The sequence below is a fragment of the Triticum dicoccoides genome, chromosome 7A, assembly GCF_002162155.2.
Source record: "Triticum dicoccoides isolate Atlit2015 ecotype Zavitan chromosome 7A, WEW_v2.0, whole genome shotgun sequence".
NCBI classification, from domain to species: domain Eukaryota; kingdom Viridiplantae; phylum Streptophyta; class Magnoliopsida; order Poales; family Poaceae; genus Triticum; species Triticum dicoccoides.
In genome coordinates, this window is record NC_041392.1 from 724,886,157 (window position 1) to 724,902,457 (window position 16,301).

The following is a 16,301-nucleotide window of genomic DNA, read 5'->3' on the forward strand; positions in this document are numbered from 1 at the left end:
ACCGACAAAAGTTTCCTTGCATGGAATGGTATCTTGTAAGTTTTTTACAAAAGAAGTGTAAATAATAGGCACTCGCATCCCCGAAAATGTCTTTGGTGACCGAGCTCACTGGAGGTCACCAAATTCAAATTTCAAATTTTATTAAAATTCATATTTTTACATTTCAAAAAAATCTGAAAAAAAGTACAGATATACATGAAGGCATAACACACATGTGCGTAAATTTTTATGGCAAAATACTTTGAGGGCTGTGCAAAAATGATAAATCTGATGATGTTTAACACATGATACTATTCATCCTCATAGACCATGAATTTGTCTTTTTTATGCAGGTCGTATTTCAACGTATTTCATCATAAAATTTTACACACATATGGTTACGTCCTTACATACACGCATATTTTTTCAGAATTTTTTGAAACATAAAAGTTTGAATTTGAATTTTTCAAAAATAAAGGCCTCCAAAACGCCATTCTCCTCGCATCCAACATATACAAGCTAGGGACAGCATGGACGGCTTTAGTTCCCCCGCCATGGCACCCACAGTCCGCAAACCAGCGGCCCACCCGGCCGTCCTCGTCCTCCGCCGGCTGGACGCGCCGTTCGCCGCCGCGCTGCACGAGCACTTCCTCCTCCTGGACTTCCACGCGTCCGGCGAGCCCCTCCCGGCTTTTCTAGCCGCGGCAGCGGCAGCCCCCGAGCCCCCGCGCGCCGTGCTGGTGGTGGGCGGCGGAGCCATACGCGTGGACGCCCCGTTCCTCGACGTCGTCCAGTCCGTCCGGTGCGTTGTCACCACGGGCACCGGCGTCGACCACATCGACCTGGCCGAGTGCGCGCGCCGCGGCGTGGCCGTCGCCAACGCCGGGAAGGTCTACTCCACCGACGTGGCGGACCACGCCGTGGGCCTGCTGCTCGACGTGCAGCGGCGCGTGTCGGCGGCGGAGCGGTACGTCAGGCGCGGGTCCTGGCCGGCCCAGGGCGACTACCGGCCACTCGGCTCCAAGCTCGGCGGCAAGCGCGTCGGCATCATCGGCCTGGGCAACATCGGCTCGCTCGTCGCGAGGCGGCTCGAAGCCTTCGGCTGCGTCATCCTGTACAACTCGAGGAGGCGCAAGGAGGAGGGCTCGTCCCGCCGCTACACCTACTTCCCGGACGTCCGGGGCCTCGCCGCCGCGTCCGACGTGCTCGTCGTTGCCTGCGCGCTGAACGAGGAGACGAGGCACGTCGTGGGCAGGAAGGTGCTGGATGCCCTGGGGAAGGACGGCGTGCTCATCAACGTCGGCCGAGGGGCGAATGTCGACGAGGCGGCGCTGGTGGCGGCGCTCAAGGAGGGGAGGATCGCCGGCGCCGGCCTCGACGTCTTCGAGGACGAGCCGAAGGTGCCGGCGGAGCTCCTGCCCATGGACAATGTGGTGCTGACCCCTCACGTGGCGGTTCTGACGCAGGAATCCAGGTCGGACCTGCGCGCGCAGACCATCGGCAACCTCCAGGCCTTCTTCTCCGGCCAGCCATTGCTCACTCCCGTGCCCTGCCATCGTGCCTAATGTTTTGATATAACTTGCAAATTTTCATAATAACCAGATGACATTCGTGGAAAACATGACAAAAAAAGAATCGATGATCTAAAATGTTATTTTCAAACGCATTTTGGAGCGTCGATTTTTCTTTTTTGCCATGTTTTCCATCAATGTCATCTCATGATGAAATTGTGCAAGCTATCTGGACATTTGTCAATGCTTCATAAAAAAAAGTCAGACGTCTAGATCTGCATCTCGATCTGGTGCACCTGTACAGTGGTGTGGCCCCGAAACGGCTCATTGGCAGATTGGGCCAAGCCGTGTGTGGTGTCGGTGGCAACTGTATGCGACGGGTTCTGCTCAGCATGTTGTGGCTGTACGACATGCATAACGGGCGTCACGCGTAGCCGGGCTTGGTGGATGTCTGTGATGGCGCACGACGGTTGCAAGGTGTAGATCCATCCATGGCGTCCCCCGGGCCGATGAACCTGGGTAGGGCTATCTCCGATGGGGTGGTAGTCAATTGTGGTGTGCTCCACCGTCAGTGCTGGTTCATGTAGTAGGACTAAAGTGTCACCCTCGCTGCGGATTACGATGATCACTGAAGGTCTATGCTGATGGTTCCTCCCTCCAGATGCAAGCAGAAGGCTTCTTTATGGATTTTGGTAACTCCCACTCCAGTTAGTTTGCCTTCGGAAGTGAATTCGAGCTATGTACGATGGCTTGACGCGGAGGGAAAAGTTATCCAATGATGATGGTGTTATTTCTAGCCCAGCGCATGTAGCTGCTGGGATCGTAGAAAAGTGGTGGCGACAACACATGTTGACTTCGAGTGGTGCTTCTCGATACCTGGTTTTGAGCTCCGGGGTGAAAACCATAGGTATGACGTGAGTTGGTTAAATCTGGCAATGGTGACGTTTTTGCTACCTTATTGAAGGCATTGCTCGGATATGTTCAGACTTGTTCTTTTCAAGGTGAAGATCTAGAATTTTGCCTTTTATGGTCGAATTTGGTGAGGGTGGTGCTTCGGCGTTCGCTTCCTTCCTCAAGGCGTTGTAGTTGAAGAACCAGCGTTGTCGTTCAAGAACCTCGTGGTCCTTATGGTGTTAAGAAATGGTTGGTGCGGATATGATCGTTGTAATAGTTTCTCGATCGCTGTTTTGATCACTTTGGGGTTTTTCCCCTCGCTTAGGCATCGCTTTGGTCTTGTAAGACTTTGCTCTTTGCCGACGTGTTTTATATATGGATGCATTACTGTTGGTTGTGGGCATCCTAGCTATGTAGAGGTCGGGTGTATTCTCATTTTGAGTAATTAAAATGTGAAAAAGAACCCTTAAACCACACACGACACAAGTGTAATCAGGGATGAAAAAACTTTTGACGCTGCAAGAGCTCCCTAGTATTCATTCTGCTATCTATTTTGGAGACCCAAATAAGATCTTGTATTGTCGCTACAAGACCCAGCAGCATGTGCGCCATTTGATAGCAGGAATGGCATCTACTCGTCCAACTATAGAGGTACCTATAATTACAACAAGAAAATAAAGATATATGGATCAGTGATCGGCTCATAACAAACCCAAATTCCAAAGGAATAGATGAATATTTTTTTTAAGCATCAGTACAGACACAAGCGCTAGTCACCGTAGACGCCTCGTCGTCGATGCGAACGTCTCCTCCCACTAAAAGCGCATCGCCGGAAATCCTGAAATAAATCCAGGAATAATGCGAGCACCAGGGTTCAAACCCTGGTGGGTTGGGGATACCACTGTCCACCTAACCAACTCAACCACAAGTTGATTCGCATTCCAAAGGAATAGACCACGTAAGCATCCTGCAAACCAGTGGCATGATCTTATATTGCAGTCTCAAGTTACATATTAGTACATGAACAATGGCTTGTGTGGTTTCAACTTTGAACTTGGAACTGTCATCTCAGCCCCTTTCCTACAAGTTCCAAACAAAGCAAACACATGGCTTTTTTATTCGCGCTGAACTGGCCCTCACCTGGGCCTCGCCCAGTCTCCTAGCCCTAATTTCGGTATCTTCTTTTTTTCTTTGCTGACACAATTCTAACACCTACGAGATTGCCATCACATCACCGAATTATGATGTGCAATACATAATTACATACACATAAAAATTAATTGCTTCTCCGCGTTCAGTATGTCGTTGGCATGGCACGAGCGCCAACCCTTGGTTCCCTGCCTGTATATATGTATACCCTACTGTGTCTTGTAAAGACTGAAATAGAGGAGATGGATGCCGACGTTGCAAGCATCACTTGGACCAAATGAGCAATAGTAGTGTAATTTGGTTAATCCTCAAGCACAGGAACAATCGCAGATGATAGTTCTATGTGCGACATCCGAACGGCACCGATCAGTCGTTCCGGGAGCTCCTCGTATGTGTGGCCCTGCCAACAATAGTCAGTTTAGCCAACGGTTACATCCTGCATCAACGAAGTGATTGAGAGAGCATTTCTTAGATGGCAAATGTATGTACCTGGACAAGAAAAGCCATGTCCACAACTAGCGTCGTGATCACGCCACACACAAGCCCCAAGACTCCATTTGCCACCGTAGACGAACCTATGTCCACATCTATCTGCACGGGTCAATCATCACACTGTACCGTAAGACACCAATCAATTTAGCCAGATCATGATCCAGCTCTTTCCCTAATCTTTTAAGAAACACAGGGCAAACTCATGTCCTCATTTTCACTTAAAAAGAAAGGAACCCTAAGGGAGAAATAAAAGATACACTGCAATCTTACTTCCAAATAATTTGCACCACGGATATAGGTGATGTCAACTGCTTTGCCCAGGAGACACGGTGTGCTGCCAACACTTTGGCGGACAATCCATGAGCCCTGAAATGCAAGATGTGTAGTTAGACACACGGACTATAACCCACCACACCAGCAAGGGATCAAGACACATCTTACCCTCCCCTCTGTTCTACTAACTCTTCTACCAAATAGAGCATTTCTTATTTATGTTTCGCATCAAACCTCATAGAGCGTTAAGGATGGCGAGACCCATACCTTCGGTACAGATGGGATCAGCTTGAACCTACTATTGCGGAATTCATCATCGCCATCAACAAAACGTTGCAACAAGGAGTTCGGTATCAGTTTCTTTGATACAAAGTAGAAAACCATACTATAGTTAGTTGTGCCAGGAACCTGCAATAGCAAACTTAATCAGCAACAGACTATATGCGAAATGCAACAGTACGCAGCAAATTGGTATGCAGTATCATCTACAGTTGCTGGGTCACGGTAAGGACAAACAATGATGGTACAAGACATCAGTGGCAGTGCCAGGAGCAAGGAGATGTGGTGCCACTCCCTTTAAGGTCCATGATCTACTGAGTCCAACTTATTGGAAAGATATTTATGTTTTTTTCCCATGGCGTACTAAAATAAACTGTGGTGAAATTCCTCTGGCATTTGATCCTATAGGATTCGAGATGACATGATTTTGTAATATATGTTTTTGCTATTCCTGCATTTTCAGAATCATGCGAACCAAAGAAGCCCTAATAAGAAATGACCATGCATACCTCTATTATATGGCATACTATATCAAACTTAATCCATCTGACAGCATTTAGGCAAGAATATATGCAATAAGCCGAACCCTTGGTTCCCTGAATACACAGGTATTCTGAAACAGACTACTGAGGGTGTGAACAGTTATAGTGAAAAGGGAGGGGAGTAATTTTATAGGAATGCTTACTTGTAGATTTATTGCCAATGAAAAAAGACCCTTCTCGGCAGCAACCTACAACAGAAGCAAAAAGGTTATAAAGAAGAAAAGGATCAACTAGCAGGTTATAAAGAAGAAAAGGATCAACTAGCAGGTGACTGGTGACATGCTTCACCTCATTAAACATATTCATGGTTAGACAACATAAGACATCAACAAAACGAAGAGTCTGCAACAGAAAATCTTTACCATATACATACGAAAGGTATACATTTGTACAGTGTTATAGTAATGAATAAAGTATGGCTCTTTGACTTGGTGTTCTTATTTTTTAACCTTTTTCGACAACATGCAAAGCTGTTATCTTCACCCAAAGAAGCAACCACAATAGAGTGTTTGCCACCGAATAGAAAAGGATGAAAAAAGAAATCCTGGTGTTAAAAATGACTCCCGTGTACAACCCTGGCACACAATATGCACAATATAACCATCAAAGGCTGCAATGTTTTGTCCTTGACATGCTAATCACATCAACAGTCCAGTTTCACAACCGTATGGTTATTTACTTTCTTTACTGCAGGCTGATCAATAATATCAAGCATGAAATATGAACTCACTTGAACAGCGCATCCTTTTCTTTTAGCAACATGATCCATTCGTTTCACGTCTTTAAACCAGTCAACAGCAACAAGCTCCATAAGAGGCTTTCCAGCAGGAACCTATAAACAAATAGTAAATATTCATAACGAACAGAGTCTAGAAAACAGCCAAAATGATTAATGATTATGGAACACTCCTAGCAAGATGATGAGTGCAGTCTACTGCTGCGAAAGATCAGAACCTTGCTTTTATCATATATGAAGTTCTTGCTTCGCACTCTGAAGTTATTTCCATCAGATATTCTCCAACAATCACGACTGTTATCACGGTCATCCCGGCGTAAATTTCCAGAAAATCCAGAAAAATCAATCTCACCTGAATCTTCCTCATCCAACCCTGTAATAAGAAACATGTTATATGCAAACTAGTCCTGTTGTATACATAACCACACGGCAGATGGAATTACAGTATACCTAGTAGTTTACCATCTGCATCGAGCTCACGAGTTGATGGCTGCATAAAAAATAAAAGATTATTTTAATATTGCAAGGAGAGAGGAACCAGAAAAATTATAAGCAAGTCATTAACCTCTAGCTCAGATTCAGGTAACTGGAATTCTTCATCTTCGTCAGACTCCTCCTCAACCGTTGAATGTCTACTTTCATCCGCCGGAAGGCTGGTTTGCACAGTATTATCCTGTGTTTTTGTGCCTTTCTTAGAAGAAACCGATAGGGCCATATTGTCCATAACAGGAATCCTAGGAAGTATTTGACTTTCATCACTTTGTGAAAACCATTCCCTGAGCCCTGGCAGCAGTAAAAAGGAGGCAAAATGTAAAGCATATATCAACTACCCAGAATATCATAATTCATGTTGGACATCTGTGTAAAAACAAATGAAAGGGGGTACCCAAAGTAGCACCTGAGACAATAAAATATATGCAAAAATCTCTTCAAAAAATATATACCAAGGTACATCTTATATGCCAAATGGTTCCAAGGTTAGACAACAATTCGAGTTAATCATACAGCACAAGTTTCTTATTGCAAATATCTAGCAAGCATAAATAGTACTTCCTCTGTTCATTAATATAAGACGTTTTAGAGACTTGCATGGTCAGTCTAAAACGTCCTATATTGGTGAACAGAGGGAGTAGGCTTAATTATTGGTTCTCGAGATAAAGAAAAGGCCACAGATGCCGTGGCCGGTGAATGTTAGTCTACCACATGATGCAGAATGAGAAGGCTACGAAAGCTGTAAGAATCCTACAGTGATGACCTGGTAAGACCTAAGGTAGAAATAGACTTAACATGATTTATCGCAAACATCGCCACTTCATTCACCCAGGACAGAAGAGATTTTATTGACACCTTGCACTCACTTAAGTAGCAGGGAGTATAAGTTAAATATAGCCATCCATACAAGGGTATTATGAGGAAAGTAATAGTGTGGACCAAGGCACGTGTGCTCCCAGTTCTTTTAACCAAAGATTAACTAATCTAGATTACTCTAAACTCTAAAGAAACCAAAGTTATTTGCATTTTGTTGTCATCTAACTTTACCATTTTTCATGGAATACATTAAAATGTCCCCTATGTAAAAAAAACATTGTTATGCAAGAAAACATCACAGAAATCTAACTTCAGTCTAGCACAGGACAAGCAGTGGTATATCCATACTAGCACAATGCCCATACCCACACTGGCACGCACAACGCCTGTGCATTACTAAAGTTTTAAAAACTATTCTACATGTTTAAGATCTTCAATTGTACCACCCATGCAATATCAAAAATATTCATATCCGCTCTCATCGCAAACATATGTGGTGTAAACAAAAGGTGAATGGACCACCACTACCAATTGCATCTTTATAGGAGTAAAGATACATTGAATAGGAACTGAACATTTGGCCATTATTATAGAGTAAACTAAGATGTCGCATGTGTGAAAGATTGTTATCATGGATGAGAAGATGACAGTCCAACTTCTATCTAGCACAGGATGACAAAAAATTGTACCCTAGAACAAATATTCAATATTTGGCTGTAGCGTAAAATTTAGTACTGCTTCTGCAAGAACTAGTCCTATACTATAAAAATGTCAATTCCTTGTGCAAAAATATGCTTAACATGATGACGTGCATACACAGCATCAAGGAATTAACGCAGGGAGGAATGCATGGCGTCATTTAGGCAGGATCAAAATTCAAGTGTTCTTTATAATCTGACAATTGTGAGAGAGACGGCTCGCTCAACTCCAAGTCAATTAAAATGAATTACCCAAAAGTATGGACAGCACTAGCAGTCTAAAATAATAATACCATCTATACCAATATAAAAAGACCCAAAGGGGCAGATCCAACAGATCTCGACCATCGAACTAAGTTAATCCAACGACCTAGACTGCTCCAATGGCGAGCGTTAAACGTGTTTAACGTGCAATTAATATCATACCAAATATTGCACTAATCACAGAATTAACACACAAATAGCATACCTAATATCCGCGTGGAATTAATATATTGCCTAAATATTAACGTGCGTTGCACGTGCGCATTTACTAGTTCCAATCAAATGACACTCAGATTTATTTGGAGACTGCACTACTGCTTAGGAATTAAGGCACAGAAAACTAATAGGAATATATTAGAAATGTTGTCCAGAAGGTTATTCCAAACACAAAAAATTGTACCGGCAACGCTGTTCAACATATGAAGGAGGCTATGTTGTTGAAATGAAGGTAAGTAGCCAACCCCCCAACCCTTCAAATCAATCTGCATAAGATGCTGTACTTGTGTTCGGACTCTCCCATTACGGGATTTCAGTGGAGAAATGTTGAAACCACCACCTAAATTAAAATTAAAAAGAAAATGTTACACATCAGAAATTTGATACCTACAGTAAATCAACATACATGCAAATGATGTATTGAATTCATCAGAGTCGGTTCATTACTCTCAATGTGTGCCCTAACAAATCCTGGTTGTGGACCACAGTTTGGGTGCTCTCTTGATTGAAATAGCACAACTGCAAACAAAAATTACAAGATGCGATCATCAATAGGACTCATGAGAAAAGGTTTACATGTGTCCAGTGCATGTACACATGATGAGATGTGTAGAACTACAAGAATACCAACCATAACTTCCATCGTCATTACGCCGCCAATATCGTACATAACAAAGATCACGAGGCCAAGTAAATCTGTTAAGATGTTCATCAAAGACGTGACTTCAGTAATTAAATAAATGGCTGGAATTCATCAAACTGAGATATCTGGTTTAATGATGAAAAAAATAATAGTTCCTCTGTATCTTCAAGGCACAATATCAGAAAATGTTAAGTTGTATTAGTCTGTGTTCCACTGGGCTACATTTCAATTAATTTAGACCAATAAATTGACATAATTAGCCTAAATAAGAGTTACAAGTATCATCTGCAGAACAAAGTAAGTAGGCATATGTTAAGAATATACGATAATGACATCTTTGTTTGTAAATCATAGAAAGATATCTTGTGGCTTCCATCTTTCCAATGGGTTCACACTTATGCAGCACAGAGAGAAGGAAGGTTCTAACAGAAGATAAAACATACGCTGAAAACCAATCCAGTTGTAGCCTATGGTACAGTATTGCTGTGTGGCCATCGACCTCCTCCACTAGACTGCCATACTGGAAACTGCAGTCCCACCTTAAATAACAAGAGAAAAACAGTAAGAAAATTTTTGTAAGGAAAAAGGAACACATAATTGATGAGTTGATTTATCAAAACAACAGAAAATGTACTCAAAGCGGGTGGTGTCCATGCTCATCACAAGCTGAAATATAGCCTCACACGAAGCCTCAACAACTCCAACAGCCTTCATTGCTCTGCTACAGCTCCTTGCCTATGAAAGGTACACAAGCATCAAGCACGAATGGTCAAGGCCAAAATATTCAAACTACCAGTTCATGCCCACAACCACCAACTTACAAGGTAATCAACATCCTGGAGCTCCTCAAAAATGCGGAGACCTGAAGTAAAGTTCAAATTTAACACCCCATCAAACAAGCAGCCTGGTTACAACAGAGAACCAAAGCAAGGGACAAAGAAAGTTCTTGCCATTCTGGCATCTGACAAGGCGCCAGTGTCCTCTAGAGAAAACTTGGGCAGGGCTTCCCTGATCAGATATTCCTGTATCGTTTCCACGAGTCCAATCATGCAATGATTCCGGAGGACCTACAAATGCCAAGAATATAGCAATCCTTTAAGTACTGGAACGAAAAAAATATATGGACGGAACAATTAACAAACAGACCATGTCACTGACCATTCCCAATTGTTGTTCTTCGCATCAATGATCGGTGATTGTCCTCCTCCTCTTCTTCCTCTTCATGACTATACCTGATAAAAGAAATTAAGGGAACCGTCATTTTACAACAAACAATATTCTACCATGTTACGATCGAACAAATGTAAACAAAGTTACTCAGAAGAATCACCAGACATGCATGAGGTGTATCAGTTATACAAACTTGAAGAGTTCAGATTTTTTTAGAACAGGGCTACAAAGGGTTTATCGTGAATATTTTATAAGCAAATTATTAAGGCATTTAAAACGGTTCCAAATCATGTTCCCTTCTTTCTTCAGACTTGATTAAATCCTAGGTTCATAGTGTCATAAGTTACAGAAATAACCAAATGGTCCCTCCGTTCCAAATATAAGGTGTATTTTGACTGTCCAAATTCATGCCTTGACCATAACTATCTCATACAATATTTAGTCGATGGTTATAAAATCACTATCATATGAAAGTGCTTTTGAATATAAATATAATGGTGTCCATTTTGTGGAGGATAAACTACATATTACTGGACTAGTTGTTGATCAAAAGCATGAATTTGGGCAGTCAAATAAACCTTATAGTTTGGAACAGATGTAGTAAATAACTACGACCATGTAAAATGTTGACAAGGTAGAACATGCAATAGGATTTCAGAACAGATATCATGTAAATATACCACGGAAGTACAGAATCAAATTCCTCAACCACTAACAAAAACTATTAACAACGAAGAAAATTATCACAGTGAATCATGTGCTGGCTAGAATACTCCTCCCTTAGTGACCTAAAAAGTCTTATATTAGTTTACAGAGGGATAGTAGTGATCTAAAAAGTCTTATATTAGTTTACAGAGGGATAGTAGTGATCTAAAAAGTCCTGTATTAGTTTACAGAGGGATGGTAGTGATCTAAGAAGTCTTATATTAGTTTACAGAGGGAGTAGTTGTCAACTGACAGGAAGACAAGTGACACGTCCATAGCATTTTAAAATTAGTAAGAAGAAAACGCTGGCAAGTTTGTATAAGAATATCAACACATGAGTTCTCAGGAGAAAGCTAGTTATATTATAACAACAGAAAGTATACATAGAAGTGCACAGAAAAACTAGTGTAAAGGAACTAAATGGACGAAGTGTACAACACACGTAGAGTGCAAACAGAAGGCGTAACTGGAAAATGAAACGCAGTTATCTGCCACTTACTGACTGTCACGATCAGAGGAAGAAGATTTCCTTCCATTTTCTACACCAGCATTTTGCTGCGATGAGCTAAAGGCTGTATTACCATCGGGCGACACTACACCTTGTTGCTGCATCAGTTTAGATTAGAAGAATCAATTTAGGTGCATTTGTGCGTATGCAATGAAATAGATTATTCTCAAGCTGTGAAGGAAAAATAAGTACTCCTCCAATCCATAGTAATTGTCTTTGTACTAAATCAGCGACAAATAATATGGATCGGAGGGAGAAGTGGCCTTTGTCATAGACTCCTGATTAATTTCATAAGCAGTAATAGGGGTGCCAATATTGTGTATGTTTGCATATTTTTAATTGGTGATGCCTTGAGCAACAAAGAACCTCGGGCGGTTACTATAACCATTTATATGCGAGATTTAGGATCTGCAAATGTTAAACCTGATCGATGACCATCTCAATTTTCTCCTTCCAGATTAGAGCCTCCTGGATATTGAATGCCGCCATCTGGTATAAGTTACAGAAAGGTAGCGTCAACTTAACATCAAGGACATGAATTGTAGGATTATTAAGGATTCACATTTGGAAAACTCAGCAGACTTGCAGGGCATGTTTCTTTTTCTTGCCAATAGAAGAAGTTCCTCTAAATGAATAAATCATACAGCAGCGGCAAATAAAGTAGTAATAGTCTAGTGGCATTTCAACAGCAATTGCAATAACAGTAGGTTGATAGCTTAAATGGATGTGCAATAACAAAACAAGCTGATTATTATGGTTAAGTGTATGATGAGAGGAATAAGGAATAGAATGGATGGCTTTGGTACCGTGATGCGATGGTGCTTCTCCCTTTTGTTGTAGACACTTAAGACATAAAGCATCTGCAGTATAATAATTGATCAAGGGAAATAATCAGTGTGCAACGCCAAAGATCATACTGAGAGGAAGGAACTGCAAGCATGTGACAGAGGAGATGCATACATGGCCATGGTGCATCTTGAGGCCCCTGTCCTCGACCCTGCAGTTGCCATCGATGTGGAGGGACTTGATGGGGAGCTTGGGCACCTTGTGCTGAGGCTTGCGCTTGAAATACGAGAGAAGCCGGGTCTCCAGCACAAAGTAGCGCGTGTGGATAAAGGAGCGGCCGATCTTGCGGCGGCCATGCCGGACCATCCACCCCTCATAGACCACGGTCGACGAAGACGACGACATCCCTGACACCCTCCCAGACAGCACTGCACAGACAGACATAAAACAGCATTCCATAGGTCAGTCAGCACTCAACAATAACATCAGTGAATAGAGTCCACCTGGATCAACCACTGGCCTAAATGGTTTGCCCGGCATTTCATCATTCACCTTGCGCACCATTTGCTTGCAGACACTATGCTATAGGCTATAGAGCCTTGTTCCAGATCACCCAGGTTGATCAGAATATTACAATTCACCTTGACCATAGCCTACTATACTTTGTACTAGCAATTAAGCATTTCAACTGGTAGGAACAGACTGGAAGCGGTGGCACAGTCAAATTGGCACGCGGTCCAACCTCCAATCACTAATCGACGCCGAACCAGGAACCGTCCAGCATACACACGCTCCGGGTGGGGGAAACTAACCTTACCTTGCAGCCCGGCCGCGGCGAGGCGAGGAGCAAAGGGGCGGCTCCCTCGGGGACGAGGACGGCGAGGCGGCCCCTGAAGACGAGGGGGGGCGCCTACGAGGGCCCGACGACGCCGGGGCACCAGCGGGGCGGGACGCCGGGATCCGAGGTGGGGCGGGCGGCGGCAAGCCGAAGGGGAGAGGGCGGGGCCGCGGGCGCCGATGGCACCCAGATCCGGAGATCCGGGTAGGTGGGGGGCGAGGCCGCGCGGCGGGGGAGGACGCGGCCGGCCGACGGCACGGGGAGGAGGAGCGGGTGGGGGTGGAGAGAGAGTGGGCAAGTCCAACCCGGGAAAGGCCGGGGACGGGGGAGGGGAAGCACGTGCCTCCGCTTTCTCGGCGCGGCCTTTTTTCCGGCTTTGGCCTGCTGCGGCTGCGCCACCAAAGCGGCCGCGGCGACAAAACTGATGTAAGCGGTTTGTTTGGCGAGAGCGGCTCTCTAAGGTGAGGAAAAAGTCTAAAATGCCCCTGGAGTGTCAAATAAAAGGCATGAAATGCCCCTGGGGTCTCCGTAGGGTGTCGCAGCGGTGTGTTTTGGAATGAAAGGAGGGAGAGAACGCCCCGGTGCTTGTCGTGTGCTTGGGAAGATGAATTTGCGGTGGTTTCCACGAGAGGTTAGGGGCGACTTCGCGATTAGTTGCGGCTCGGGTACCGAAGTGCCTTGGGAGATGGTTGTGGGCTATGTAACTAGAGGCGGCTTTAGATTGTGGCCCCACGGCCGGTTGAACGGTTGTTTCGTTGGGCTTTGACTCCTCGACTTAACGTCTCCTTTGTCGGCCTTGGGATACGATTGAAGCATCGTTGGCGATAAAGATTCTGCGATGGCCGGGGCGAGTCGTGAAAGATGTGGACTGTGGTGAAGAATGTGACGACAGATGGTAGAGTGTGGTGCAATCGGAAGGTGGGAGCGGCAACCGAAGCTCATACTAGAAGATGATGGAGACGCAGAGGCAACGACCGAAATTGGGGAGAGGCGAGCGGTGATGGAAGATAGGGATGTTGGGGAGAGGATCAGGTCAGGGTGGGTGAACGTTCGGAATACGGTGGCAATTGGCTTGTAAATTAAACAAAGAATGGTTTTTTTAAAGGGTATAACTAATGGAGAAGCTCAGTAAGCATCTTTCCCCCGGAATAAAGGGGGTCTTCAAAATTAAGTTGAACTAAACTTAAAAAAAAATGTTTGCTTTGATTATTTTCAAGAAAAATCTCAAAAGAACTAACCCTTAGATAGAAGGAAAGCTCGTCGTATCTTCTTTCTCAATGAGATCAAACTAAGCTAAAAACTTGGCAGAAACAACTCGGTGTTTGGACTGGGCTCGGGCTCCAGATTTTCGTCGAAAGGCTAGGCTCAAAACCCAAAAGTCTGTATATGAAATTGAATTTTATTTTGAAAGGAGGAGCATTTTTATTCTAGAAATGGTTATGCTAATACATTAAAATAAAAATTGATGTTTTTTCCTAGACCACTAAAATAAAATGTCATCACGCATTAATTGAAAAACGTCATGTAACATGCACCCATGAGGGACAAAAATGCATCATTTAATATGGTCCAAAAAATTGTGAAAATTGGCATGGGCTCATATTATTTTGACTTCATAAAACTTGGAATGTACATTGTTTTGTTGTTTGATACATCTCCAAAGATTCATCATCTCTGCTATTAAAGGATAGCTAGTCGTTGTATGTTCGCCTTCATCTCCACACCCCCCCCCCTCCCACGTCCCCTCTTCTCCCACGTCCTGAATTAGTTCAATCAAATCAAATCTTACAAAAACCTCAACTAAATAAAAAAATTACCTTCCCCTAGTCCGACCTGAATTAAATAAAATCTTACCAAAACCTCACCTAAATCAATACGTTCCTTCTTACTCATACTCAATTCAAATCAAATCTTATCAAAATCTAGAATATGAATGATGTAAGACTAGGTCGAACACGACTGATGTTGAACAACTAGAATATGTATGCCCCTATTGCAACGCACGAGCAATTAGGTAGTATCATTTAAGGCAAACTATGAAGTTTACACTTTATAAAAAAATTTAGCTTTACTTTAAATTTAGATTGCAACTTTATTGATCATGAGCATTCACAAATATACCTTCATATTCCATCTTGATATGTACTAATTTGTATTTTTCCTACTTTGGTGGTTTGGAGGGAAGTGGGTTGTAGTTTGAAAGAAAATAGGAAAAAACACTAGTATACACACACTCTTTGGTGCGACCGGTCCTTTCCAGGGCCTTCCTGAGCTATTGTTGCTACTTATTCTAAAAAAAACTGCGGCTAGTTGTTGAAAACCGATATACCTCATCCGTTCCTTTATGTAAGGTGTATTTGTTTCGGCACGGTGATCAAGGGACAAAAAATTAGAGAATTTGGGATGAAATTATCCTTGGCTAATTCATTGGTTAGCGGCAGGTAAATCAATTAGGCCAGAAAGGGAAGAGATCCATCCAATCGGGAGAGATATACTTTTCTTCTTTTCGTAAAAGGAGATATACATCCAATCAAGAGAGAGATATTTTCCTTCTTTCCGGAGGGTCAAAAAAGGAATTACGAGATATTCGAAGAAATGCATCTTACATTGTGGAATTTTATCAAAAAATAAATACACCTTATATAAATGAATGGAGAGAGTACTTAAGTAGTTGATCATCACCACTTCTATTTATCTCAACATGCACACACACTAGTAGAAAAAGGGTCAAATGTGAAGCACATTAGTGCCGGTTTGAATTTGAGCCGGCACTAATGTGACCATTAGTGCCGGTTCCAACGGCTAGGCAGGCGGGCATCATTAGTACCGGTTCGTGGACAACCTTTAGTACCGGTTCATGCCACGAACCGGTACTAATGAGGCTGTGCCAGGCTATGGTCAGGCTGGGGCCCCGCCGAAGACCTTTAGTACCGGTTAATGCCCTGAACCGGTACTAGAGTTCTTAGTAAGCTGATTTTTAGTCCCACCTCGCGAAGAGAGAGGTAGTATGAGCGGTTTATAAGCCGTGAGTGCACAGACAATGACGAAGAGTTGCAATGCTCACCTGCATGTTGATTATCTTCAAGCCTTGCGGAATAGCATAGATTGCACTGAGCTATGTGCAGTGCAGTCTACACTATTTCGAATGGCTTGAACCAAATTAACCAGCATTGCACCTTTTTTTTATTTTTAATAACTTATTTGAACTCCGAACTTCTTTTGCGTTTAGTATGCAGCATTCAAATCGACGTCATCAATTTCCAACATGTTCTGATATCATTTGTTGCTTTTCGATCATTTACCTAATTGT

General features: G+C 43.2%; 2 protein-coding genes across 3 annotated transcripts; one reads left to right on the forward strand and one right to left on the reverse strand.

Annotated features, from left to right (window-relative positions):
* Window positions 1-515: 515 nt before the first annotated feature.
* Window positions 516-1,764, forward strand: LOC119331137 (glyoxylate/hydroxypyruvate reductase HPR3-like). The gene has a single exon (XM_037604309.1). The coding sequence runs from the start codon at window positions 534-536 to the stop codon at window positions 1,542-1,544; it is 1,011 nt and encodes a 336-aa protein (XP_037460206.1). The 5' UTR covers window positions 516-533; the 3' UTR covers window positions 1,545-1,764.
* A 1,585-nt stretch (window positions 1,765-3,349) lies between these two features.
* On the reverse strand, window positions 3,350-13,354 carry LOC119327746 (protein ENHANCED DISEASE RESISTANCE 2-like). Of its 2 annotated transcripts, none has more exons than XM_037600843.1 (22): window positions 12,971-13,354; window positions 12,328-12,581; window positions 12,174-12,227; window positions 11,791-11,856; window positions 11,359-11,465; window positions 10,143-10,216; window positions 9,935-10,051; window positions 9,806-9,846; window positions 9,619-9,719; window positions 9,428-9,523; window positions 8,973-9,037; window positions 8,789-8,860; window positions 8,526-8,681; window positions 6,421-6,638; window positions 6,306-6,345; window positions 6,074-6,228; window positions 5,850-5,951; window positions 5,263-5,307; window positions 4,566-4,706; window positions 4,296-4,391; window positions 4,023-4,124; window positions 3,350-3,933 (listed from the first exon to the last, which is right to left on the reverse strand). In XM_037600843.1, exons 2-22 carry the CDS (start codon window positions 12,556-12,558, stop codon window positions 3,835-3,837), a joined length of 2,178 nt encoding a protein of 725 aa, XP_037456740.1. In that variant the 5' UTR covers window positions 12,559-12,581; window positions 12,971-13,354; the 3' UTR covers window positions 3,350-3,834. The 2 variants fall into 2 exon arrangements, with proteins under 2 accessions (XP_037456740.1, XP_037456739.1); XM_037600842.1 differs by having other exon boundaries at window positions 12,966-13,354.
* Between the last annotated feature and the right edge of the window lie 2,947 nt (window positions 13,355-16,301).

What these genes read in the sequence shown, in the direction of transcription:
- LOC119331137 (XM_037604309.1), top strand. Translation starts at nt 534, where the DNA reads ATGGCACCCACAGTCCGCAAACCAGCGGCCCACCCGGCCGTCCTCGTC.
- LOC119327746 (XM_037600843.1), bottom strand. Translation starts at nt 12,558, where the DNA reads ATGTCGTCGTCTTCGTCGACCGTGGTCTATGAGGGGTGGATGGTCCGG. An exon ending in CAACTGGATTGGTTTTCAGC is followed by an intron (nt 9,038 to 9,427) that starts GTATGTTTTATC and finishes ACATCTTAACAG; the next exon opens with ATTTACTTGGCCTCGTGATC. An exon ending in TACCTGAATCTGAGCTAGAG is followed by an intron (nt 6,346 to 6,420) that starts GTTAATGACTTG and finishes TTTTTTATGCAG; the next exon opens with CCATCAACTCGTGAGCTCGA.